Raw genomic sequence first — 12065 nt, 5'->3', positions numbered from 1 at the left:
CGTTCCAAATTTGCACCACCCTCTGAGCGAGGACGTTTCCCCTCAGATGCAAGATTTCACTCTGAAACATCAACAGTTCCTTCCCTCACAACAACGTTCTTCCATTGCTTGACTCGATCATGTTCACTAGTGATGATTGTTAGCCAGGGCAACACTACCAAAACCAACTGAACTCAGAGTTGTACTCTAGAATCTATCATGACCTACTCAAGGGATCTTGGCACAAGGCACCGTGTACTCTGGACAGAGAGGCAAGACAGGGGGTAGCAGAGTGCCACAGCTGATTGAGCTTCTACCTTACAGCATCAGAGACGAGTTCCCATAAACACTCACAAGCTTATGCAGATGTACCATGGAGAACATTCTACCTGGCTGCATCACCGTCTGGTATGGGAGGGCTATTGCACAAATCAAAATTAGCTGCAAAGGGTTGTAAACTTCGTCAGCTCCATCACGGGCACTAGCCTCCATACTATCCAGGACATCTTCAAGAAGCAGTGTCTCAAAAAGGTGGCGTCCATCATTAAGGACTCTCATCACCTAGGTCAGGCCTTATTCTCATTGCTACCATCAGGTAGAAGGTACAGAAGCCTGAAGGCACACACTCAATGATTCAGGAACAGCTTCTCTCTCTCTGCCATCTGATTTCTGAATGGACATTGGACCCATGAATATAACTCACAACTTTTTACTTCTATTTTTGCTCTACTTATTTAATTTAACTACTTAAAATATATATACTTAATGTAATTCACATTTCTTTTCTATTATTAAGTATTACTTTGTACTACTGCTGCAAAGACATCAAATTTCACAACATATACCGGAGACAGTAAACCTGATACTGATTCTAATTCTGAATCCGATTCTGATTTGGGTTCGTTCCTGATTTCGGGCACTGTTGGTGTGGAGTTTGCACATTTGGATTTCTTTCAGCTCACTGATCAAGTCAAGTCAAGTCAAGTCAACTTTTATTGTCACTTCGATCATAACTGCTGGTACAGTGCATAGTAAAAACGAGACAATGTTTTTCAGGACCATGGTATTACATGACACGGTACAAAAACTAGACTGGACTACGTAAAAAAACAACACAGAGAAAGCTACACCAGACTACAGACCTACACAGGACTGCGTAAAGTGCACAAAAACAGTGCAGGCATTACAATAAATAATAAACAGGACAATAGGGCAAGGTGTCAGTCCAGGCTTCGGGTATTGAGGAGTCTGATAGCTTGGGGGAAGCAACTGTTATATAGTCTGGTCGTGAGAGCCCGAATGCTTCAGAGCCTTTTCCCAGACGGCAGGAGGAGAAGAGTTTGTATGAGGGCTGCATGGGGTCCTTCATAATGCTGTTTCCTTTGTGGATGTTTATCCACATCCCAATGACGTGTGAGTTGGTTAAAGCCAAAGTTCGTTACAGCACAGAAACTGACCCTTTGGCCCATCTAGTCCCTGTCAGCCTGGTCTTCCATCTATTTAGTCCCATCTATCTGCACCTGGACCATAATCCTCTATACACTTCTCATCCATGTAGCAACCCAAACTTCGAAATGCTGCAGTTGAACTTGCATCCACCATTTCCACTGCACTGACAGCTCACTCCATACTCATAGCACCCTCTGAGTGAAATTTCCCCTCAGATTCACCTTAAATATTTCACTTATTACCCTTAACCTATGTTCAGATCTCACCCAACCTGAGGGGGAAAAGCTGACATACATTTGCCATAATTTATTTAGTAGTGGAACAGAAACAAGGAGCTACAAGGCCTGTTCCTACTTCTATGTATTATATTCTTATATAACAGGTAGAAAGTGACAGAGATAAGCAGTGTCTTTTAACAGACGACTGTTCAATGAATTGAATGGCGGCATCTGGAGATACAGGAGACCGCAGATGCTGGATTCTGGAGCCACACACAATCTGCTGGAGTAACTCAATGGTTTGAGCAACATATTTGATGGGAGAGGAACGATCACTGTTTCAGTTTGAACCCCGCCCCAGCTCAAAACACTCCATAAATACCTGTGCTCAGGGCTTCAATGTCAACAATTCCTTTCCTCACACGGGCGCTGCTCAGCCCGCTGCGACCCTGCAGCAGATTGTTTGGTATCACAGGGTGGTACGGCAGTATAGCAGTTAGCATAACCCACTCTTATTTCCACTGCAGTCTGAATGGAGTTTGTACATTCTCCCCGTGAGCGTGTGGGTTTCCCCCAAATGTTCCAGTTTCCTCTCACATTCCAAAAACGTACGTAAGGAGCAAGTTAATTGATCACGTGGATGTAACTGGACCGTGAGGGCTGATTGGACCAGAAGAGCTTTTTACCTCACCGTATCTTTAGGTGATAAATATAAATAAATAACATGTGGAAGAAGATGGGATTTGTGCGAGAAAATATATTTAATTAACATATGCTTAACATGAGGAGGAGTTGCTGTCTTTGGGCCTGTACTTAATGGAGATCAGAAGAACGAGAGGTAACCTTATTGAAGCCTATGGGTTACTGAATGGCCTGGATAGAACAGACATTCAGAGGATGTTTTCATGAGTTGAAAAATCTGAGATTTGGGGCACAGCCTCAGAATAAATAAGCCCATAACACATACGGCCAGAATTAGGCCATTCAGCCCATCAAATCTGCTCCACCATTCAATCATGGCTGAATTATTATCCCTCTCAACCCCATTCTCCTGCCTTCTCCCTGTAACCTTTGACAGCCTTACTAATCAAGATCCTGTCAACCTCTGCTTTAAATATACCCAATGACTTGGCTTCCATAGCTGCCTGTGGCAATGAATTCCACAGATTCACCACCGTCTGGCTAGAGAATTTCTTCCTCATCTCAGTTCCAAAGGAGCATCTTTCTATTCTGAAGCTGTGCCCTCTGGTATAGACTCCACCACCATGGGAAACAGCCTTTCCACATCCACTCTGTCTAGGCTCTCAGTGAGTGCTCCTTCAAATGTAAGATGAGGAGGAAATTCTTCAATCAAAGGGTGGTGAGTTTGTTGGCACAGATGACTGAAGAGGCCAAGCAGAGATTGATCGGTTTATTGATTGATTCAGAGGTGCAGCGTGGAGTGGGCCCTTCTGGCCCAATGAGCCACATCATCCAGCAACCAGGGCAATTTACAACGACCGGTAACCTACTAGCCGATACAGCTTTGGTCTGCGGGAAGAAACCAGAGCACCTGGAGGAAACCCACACACTCATGGGAAGGACATAAAAGCTTCTTACAGAGGATGTTTGAATTAAACTCCGGCACCCCGAGTTGTAATAGTGTTAGGGTGAAGGCAAAAGAATGGATTTTCAAAATTCACCCATGATTAAATGGTGAAGTAGACGAGCTGATGGCCTTACTCCATTCAGCCCTGCATCGATGTCAAGTAAAGGTAAATTTATTAACAAGGTATTAAAATGTCACCATATCCTACCTTGAGATTCATTTTCTTGCAGACATTTACAGGAAGATTGAGAAATACAACAGAATTTCTGAAATTTGTACTGAAGTGGAGATTGACAAGCACCCAATGCCCAGAAGAAGACAAATCATGCAAATAACACAAAAAAAGCCTTAGACAGATTGGGAGAATGGGCAAAGAAGTGGCAGATGGAACACAGTGTAGGGAAGTGTATGATCATGCACTTTGATAAAAGGAATAAAAACATAGACTATTTTCTAAATGGGGAGTAAATTCAGAAATCAGATGTTCAAAGGGACTTGAGAGTTCTCGTGCAGGATTCCCTAAAGTTTAACTTGCAGTTGGAGTTAGTGGTAAGGAAGGCAAATTCAAGAGGACTAGAATATAAAAGCTGAGACTTTGGTCAGACCACATTTCAAATATTGGAGCAGTTCTGGGCCCCTTATAAGTCCATAAGACCATAAGATGTAGCAGCAAAATTAGGCCATTTGGCCCATCAAGTCTGCTCTGCCATTCCAACACAGCTGATCCAATTTTCCTCTCAGCCCTAATCTCTTTCTTTCCACCCATAACCCTTCATGCCCTGACCACTCAAGAATCTATCAACCTCTGCCCTAAATATACATATAGAATTGGTCTCCACAGTTTCCAGTGCCAGCTGTGTCTTAAACTACTCTCTGTCTCTTCCACCTCTAATGCAGAGTTTTGACCCATAAAGTCAGCAACTCCTTCTCCTCCGTGGATGTCGCTTGACTCACTGAGTTCCTCCAGCAAACTGTTGCTATAATTTCTCTTTATGTAGCTTGCTCATGAGAAACACTTTCGGATGTTTGACAATTTTAATGACACTGAACATTCTTCCCAAGACTGCCTGAGTTTCCTCAGCGTGTTCCAGTTTCTTCACAGAAACCAAGGACATACTGGTTGGCAGGTAGTTGACCAGAGGGTGAAATTGGGTGGCATGGGCTTGTGGTGTGGAGGGCCTGTTACCGTAGTGTATCTCTCTAAATTAATGCAAGTTATAAACACAAGAGATTTTGCAGATCACAAGATCACAAGAGAGCAGAAGTAGGCCATTCAGCCCATCGAGTCTGCTCCGCCACTCCACTATGAGCTAAACTATTCTCCCATCTAGTTCCAATTTCTGGTTTTTTCCCATATCCCTTGATACCCTGACTAATTAGATACCTATCAATCTCCTCCTTAAACACCCTCAATGATCGGGCCTCCACAGCAGTATCTGCAACAAATTCCATAATTCCACAACCTTCTGGCTAAAAAAAGTTCTCCTTATCTCTGTTTTAAATGTGTACCCTCTATTTCTAAGTCTGTGGCCTCTTGTCCTGGACTCATCTACCAAGGGAAACAGCATTTCCACATCTACTCTGTCCAACCCTTTCAACATTCGAAATGTTTCTATGAGATCCCCTCTCATTCTTCTATACTCTAATGAATACAGTCCAAGAGCCAACAAACGCTCCTCATATGTTACCCCCTGCATTCCAGGAATCATCCTCGTAAATCTTCTCTGAACTCTCTCCAACATCAGTACATCCCTTCTAAGGTAGGGGACCCAAAACTGCACACAGTATTCCAAATGAGGTCTCACCAGTGCCCCATAGAGCCTCATCAACACCTCCTTACTCTTATACACTAATCCTCTTGAAATGAATGCCAACATAGCATTCGCTTTCCTTACTGCCGATCTAACCTGGTGGTTAACCTTCAGGGTATCCTGCACAAGGACCCCCAAGTCCCTTTGTACTTCCGATTTTTGAATTTTCTCCCCATCTGAATAATAATCTGCCCGATTATTTCTTCTTACAAAATGTACAACCGTACATTTCTCAACATTGTATCTCATGTGCCATTTCTTTGCCCACTCTCCTAAGTCTGTCTGCAACCTTTCCATTTCTTCAACACTTCCTGCTCCTCCACCTATCTTGGTGTCATCCGCAAACTTAGCCACAAAACCATTGAATCCATAATCTAAATCATCGATATACAGTGTAAAAAGAAGCGGCCCCAGCACTAACCCCTGTGGAACACCACTAGTAACCGGCAACCAACCAGAATAGGATCCCTTTATTCCCACCCTTTGCTTCCTGTCTATCAGCCAATGCTCCACCCATTCCAATATCTTTCCTGTTTTTCCAAGGGCTCTCATCTTATTAAGCAGCCTCTTATGCAGCACCTTATCGAAGGTCTTTTGAAAATCCAAATACATAACATCCACAGCCTCTCCCTTGTCAATCTTATTTGAGATTAGTTCAAAAAATTCAAATAGGTTGGTGAAGCGGGATCTTCCCTTCATGAAACCATGCCTACTTGGGCCTATCTTGTCATGCACCTCGAGGTATTTCATAACCTCGTCCTTGAGGATCGACTCCAATAACTTTCCAACTACCGATGTCAGACTAATAGGTCTGTAATGTTCTTTTTGCTGCCTCCTTCCTTTCTTAAACAGCGGAACTATATTTGCAACCTTCCAGTCCTCCGGAACTATGCCAGAGTTTATTGATTCCTGGAACATCATTTTCATTGCCTCCACAATCTCCAAAGCCACCTCCTTCAGAACCCATGAGTGCACTTCATTCAGTCCGGGAGACATATCTATCCTTAGTCCATTCAGCATCCCAAGCACTTTCTCTCTAGTAATCTTGACTGGACCTAATTCTATTCCCTGAGACCTCTGGCTATCAAGTATGTTGCTAATGTCTTCCACTGTGAAGACTGATGCAGAATACTTATTTAGTTTCTTTGCCATCTCTTTGTTACCCATTATAATTTCTCCGGCATCATTTCAATCGGTCCTATATCTACCCATGTCACTCTTTTACTCTTTATATATTTAAAAAAACTCTTAGTATCCTTTTTTATGTTAATTGTCAACTTCCGTTCATAATTCAAGTTTTCTTTCCTAATGACTTTCTTAGTTTCCTTCTGTAAGTTTTTAAAAGTCGTCCAGTCCTCAGTTTTCCCAATAATTTTTGCTTCCTTGTACGTCGTCTCTTTTGCTTTTATTTTAGCCTTAACCTCTCTCGTTAGCCACATTTGTGCCATTTTTCCATTCATGATTTTCTTTTTTCTTGGAATATATTTTTCCTGCACTTTCCTTATTTCTTGTGGGAATTTCATCCAATTCTGCTCTACCATCCCTCCATCTAGCTTAGTTTTCCAGTCAACTAGGGCCAGTTCCTCTCTCATACCACTGTAATTTCCTTTGTTCCACTGAAATATTGATACACCTGATACCAGCTTCTCCTTTTCAAATTTGAAACTGAACTCAATCATATTATGATCACTACTTTCAAGGGGTTCCATTACCTCTAGCTCCCTAATTGACTCAGGCTCATTACACAGCACCCAATCCAAAACAGCCGACCCCCTGGTGGGCTTATGGACAAGCTGCTCCAGAAAGCCATCCCGTAGGCATTCTTCAAACTCCCTCTCCTGAGATCCAGTACCTTCCTGACTTTCCCAATCCACTGTCATATTAAAATCCTCCATAATTATCTTGACATTTCTCTTCTGACACGCTGTTTCTATTTCCAGCTGTAACTTGTAGTCCACATCCTGGCTGCTGTTTGGAGGTCTGTATATAACTGCTATTAGTGTCTTTTTACCCTTGCCATTTCTTAACTCGACCCATAAGGATTCTACCTCTTCTGATCCTATGTCCCTTCTTTCTAGTGATTTGATATCGTTGCTTACCATCAGGGCCATGCCACCCACTTTACCTACCTTCCTATCTTTCCTATACACTGTGTATCCTTGGACATTCAGTTCCCAATCACATCCATCATTTAGCCATGACTCGGTGATGGCCACAATGTCATATCTTTTAACCTGTAGCTGTACAAAGTCATCCACTTTAATTCTAATGCTGCGTGCATTTAAGTACAGTACATTTAGATCAGTATCTGTTACTAATTTTGCTATATTTCTATCCCACAGCAGATTACCCTGTCTATTCACCTGCCTGTCCTTCTTGCCATGTTTGCTGCACAGTATCTTTGACTTATTTCTATCTTCCTCTTCCTCGACCCTAACACCCTGGTTTCCTTCCCCTTGCCAACTTAGTTTAAACCCTCCCTAACAGCTACATTAAACAATCCCACCAGGATATTAGTCCCCTTTGAGTTCAGGTGTAACCCATCGTTTTGTACCTCCCCCAAAATAGATCTCAGATGCTGCAAGTCCAGAGCAGCAGAAAAGTTTACTGTATTTTTCTTCACAGCTGCACAGACCAACCATTGCTCTGAGCTTGAAATATTTACACAGTCTGAAAATTGTGCAGCACTTTAAATATTTTGTAATATACATTCTGTGAATATTTACAATAAAATTGAGAAAATCACATATTTTGATTTTATTTTATTGAAGCATATAATGAAACACAGTGCAAATTTTCATGATTTTTAAACTTTTTCTTGTCTATCTTTATTCCAGCTGTGCTACAACAAAGGCTATGTGCATGGGGGCATTTCAGTCACTGTGTGGCCACGTACCTGCACAGTTTAGAGGGAACAGTGAGCAACACACACAAAATGCTGTAAGAACTCAGCAAGTCAGGCAGCATCTATGCAGATGGAGAAACAGTTGATGTTTCTTGTCAAAACCCGTGATCAGGACTGGAAAGGAAGGAGAAGAAGCCAGATTAAGAAGGTGGAGGTGGGAAGGAAAGAAGTACAAACTGGCAGGGGGTAGGTGAAAATCACACAAAATGCTGGAGGAGCTCAGCAGGTCAGGCTACATCTATGGAAAGTTGATGTTTCAGGCTGAGACCCTTCATCAGATTCCTCCAGCATGTTGTGTGTGTTACTCAGGATTTCCAACATCTACAGAATCTCTTGTGTACGTGATAGGTGAAACCAAGTGAGGGGGGAGATCGGTGGGCAGAGGAGAGTGGATGAAGTGATCTGGCCTTGTTTCCGATGTATCGGTTGGGGAAGGGGATAATGGGATGCGTTTAAAGCGCTGCTGCTCAGCGCATTGTTCCAAATGACTAAACCCGGGAAGTGGCTTAGAACTGATACGTGGTCTCTATGCATTTCGTTGTTACCGCTTTGATTACTAGAGCCATTTTCTACGAATCTTATTTCAGTTGTGCATTTAATGGCGCGTAACACTTTGTTTTTATTTAAAAGTGCGCGGGTATCGTTAGGTCTACACGACTGCACATATTATTTCTGGGTTTTTTTGTGTGTGGTTTATATTGGTAGTTCGACTAAAGACGGTCTACAATGCAAGCGAGCGTGTACAGACACAAACCAGCAGATTTTCCGAACGCTGCTGAATGACACGCCGTAAATCTTACACTTGAACTTTTGTAAACAAATGCATCAAGGAAAAATAATTTAAATGCAGGAATATAAACTGGCATTTTAAGATAATATTGGCGTCTCGGCTCAGCGACTGTTCTGCAAAGCAACACCATGCATTCATCCTATGTCCTGCCCCTTTGCCTTAGTACGTTGAATCCTAATGGTTATCGATGTTGCAACATCATTATAGTTTTTCTTGTGATTGGCTATCGTTCTGTCAATTATAATCGTTTGTTTTCTTTAGCTCGAAAATTCTGGCTTCTCTGCGTGTTTATTGGTAGTCTGGACTGTCAATCAGTAGAGCTTGCGTTTTACTGGTTCCATTCGTTCTGGCTTTCACTGCAATAGGTTGGAGGGTGAATAGGTCGGATGTGTCGGTGAATGTGATTGGCTTGGTCTGCCGATCATCGCTGGGACGAAACCGGTGGTGATGCGGACCGCGTCAGTCCGGGGAGAAGAAGCTTGCGGTAGGTTGTGCGAGGGGTCGGTGAACACATCCGAAGGTTTCGAGGCAGCCTGCTGTAGCCACTGACTCGGACCCCGTCTCCCACCGGCCACAGAGACCAGCAGGTCGCTGGATGCGGCGTTGTTGAGTTAGGTAGGTCTGCATCCGCCAATCCGCGCCCAGCGCCACAGACAGGCAGGTGTTACAGCCCCACAGGAAGGCAGCGCGGCCGGCTACCAGACCAGGAGATGGGCACGGTGCTCTCGTTGTCCCCGGAGCCCAAGGGCAAGGGAGGATCGGCCGATGCTGCGCAACAGGGCGGCAAAAATCCCAAGGAGAAGAGTCTGAAGAAGCATTCGGTCCTCATCTCCGCCCTGACCTGGAAGCGCCTGGTGGCAGCGTCCGCCAAGAAGAAGAACGCCAAGAAGGTGAATCCAACGCCGGCGGGGCAGGTGAACGCCGCAGGTAACAATGACCCGGTGAAACAGCTCAATAGCGAGAACCTGAAGAAATCCTTTCCAGGCCTGGCTCAAGCTCCAGCCGGTCCCGAACCCTACCCGGGGCAACAGAAGCCACCGAGTGTCCCCATCCCGGTGCCGGTACCCGTGGCCCCAAACAGCGTCAAGCCCCCCGCCAAGAACCTGCTGCCAACGCAGAAGCAAGCCAGCAGTGGCAGCCTCGGCTCGCCCCGCAGGGTGGTGGTGCAGGCGTCCACCGGGGAACTCCTCCGGTGTTTGGGAGACTTCCTTTGCCGCAGGTGCTACCGTCTCAAGCAGCTGAACTCCAACGAGCCGGTGCTGTGGTTCAGGAACGTGGACCGCTCCTTGCTCATCCAAGGCTGGCAAGACCAAGGCTTCATCACCCCGGCCAACGTGGTGTTTGTCTACCTGCTGTGCCGGGAGGTGGTGGACGAGGAGCTCGCCACCGACTTCGAACTGCAAGCGACGTTCCTCACATGCCTCTACCTCGCCTATTCCTACATGGGCAACGAGATCTCCTATCCCCTCAAGCCTTTCCTGGTGGAAGCCAACAAGGAGGTCTTCTGGGAGAGAAGTCTCGCTATCATCGACCGAATGAGTGCCAAGATGCTGCGGATTAATTCCGACCCGCATTACTTCACCGAGGTTTTCCAAGACCTCAAGAACGAATCTAACATCAGAGACTCCAGTGGGCAGTATATAATTAACCTGGACCGTTAGATATGTTTTCTTTTTAAAAAAGAAATATAAAACATCATTAATTATAAATATATAATAGTCGAAGAAGGGGGTGAACGAATGTTTATTGTTAAATCTCAGTGAGAAGGGCTGTGGTGACAGAGCTTGGGATCTGGGTCTGGCAACACAGGGTTCACGAGACATTTGGAATAAAGAGTTAATTTTTTTTAAATGACCCAGAGCCCTAAAACCAAACAAAATTGGCATAGATTGTATTAAAAAATTCTGAAGCCCAAATCCTCACTTCAGTGAGTTTTATTGAGAAAAAAATAATTGTTTTCCAATTTGTGCTGTAGATCACGGTATCAACGGTGGTCGTTGTTACATTTTTGAAAAAAGTTATTCTGATTTTTGTTCTGGGGGTGCGTAACATCAACAGTGCATGCTGAACATTGTCCCTGTGGTATTCCATTGATGGCTGTTTTAATATCAACATCGCGCAGTTGCAGTCGAAGGCTGCTGAACAAATTCTGTAGATAGAGTGTGAATTTAAAAAAAACATATATGTATATACACATATAAATTTATTTATTTATTTTCCCCTCGGGGGAAGAAAATAATTCTTAAGAGCCTTGGGCGGTAGTGGGTGGATTGTGCGGGAGACAGAGGCGGCGGGAGAGAGATACACCCGCTTTCCGTGGGACTAGTGTTTTAAAGCCAGCGTTTTAATTTGCACATTTGATCCGCAGAATCTCATTCTGTCAGTCTGAATGTACTTTTTTTTCCTCAAAGACAAGAAAACACAAAAAAAGGGTGGGGTGGAATCTTAACCAATTGTCAAACGTGCCAATTGTTGGGATACTCTAGATAAATTTTCGTTTTGTATTGTACATTAAACATGCCGTAACGAAAAAGAAATATATTGAGATATGAGCCGATTAGTCGCCTTCATTATTTCAAAAGTCTTCATGCAAAGCAGCGAGTGTTTATTAATTTAGAATTTTATGTATGGCTGGACATAAGAATTTATGCGTGTGTGTGTGTGTGTATTTGAGAGTTAATGTCTTTATAGACAGCTCTTGTTGTGTGGAATTTACTAACATATTAATCAAACGCATCATACCTACCGGGGTATTGGCCGTCGACAGCAGCTCGCCAGAGTTCTCTGGCCCAGAGCGTCTTTCAAGCTATCCCCAGGTGTAACGCATCTTCGAAAATCCTTCGCTTCCCAGGGCCGAACCCCTTAGAGTTTCTGTAGCTCTGGGTTTTTACGGAACGGGGTTGCTAGCCCCGTGGCCCACCCTCCCTTCGCAGCCGGGCATGAGACCATCCATGGTGGAGTGTATTTTTTTTAAGTGTGTGTACAGTTACATAGCTAATCTATTAAAATCTGATGTTGCGACCATTTTGTAGCTTTCGGATGTGTGGGGTGCGCGCAGTGAATAGACGCGGCCTTGACTCTCATTTGCATTTGCCCTTTAGTCCTTGTGCACTGATTACTGACAGCAGATTTAACAGTAATCCCGAGACCGAGACCACTGCGATGGAATGAGATTGGAACTGCATTCAGAGCGCTAGACATGACGTATGTATCCCTGCACGCTGCTGCCGACTAGAAAGGACGTAGTTCAACATCTTGGGCAGCTTGAGGGGCGGATCGCCGTACTACACCGACCGAACAGCGGGTGCGTTTTATTCTAAAAAGT

General features: G+C 44.2%; 1 protein-coding gene across 1 annotated transcript; it reads left to right on the top strand.

Moving 5' to 3' along the window:
- Positions 1-9141: 9141 nt before the first annotated feature.
- LOC140728043 (cyclin-dependent kinase 5 activator 1-like) lies at positions 9142-11297 on the top strand. The gene has a single exon (XM_073046172.1). The coding sequence runs from the start codon at positions 9451-9453 to the stop codon at positions 10399-10401; it is 951 nt and encodes a 316-aa protein (XP_072902273.1). The 5' UTR covers positions 9142-9450; the 3' UTR covers positions 10402-11297.
- Positions 11298-12065: the final 768 nt, after the last annotated feature.

This window comes from Hemitrygon akajei, chromosome 5, assembly GCF_048418815.1.
Source record: "Hemitrygon akajei chromosome 5, sHemAka1.3, whole genome shotgun sequence".
NCBI classification, from domain to species: domain Eukaryota; kingdom Metazoa; phylum Chordata; class Chondrichthyes; order Myliobatiformes; family Dasyatidae; genus Hemitrygon; species Hemitrygon akajei.
This window is presented reverse-complemented; position numbering and strand designations above follow the sequence as displayed.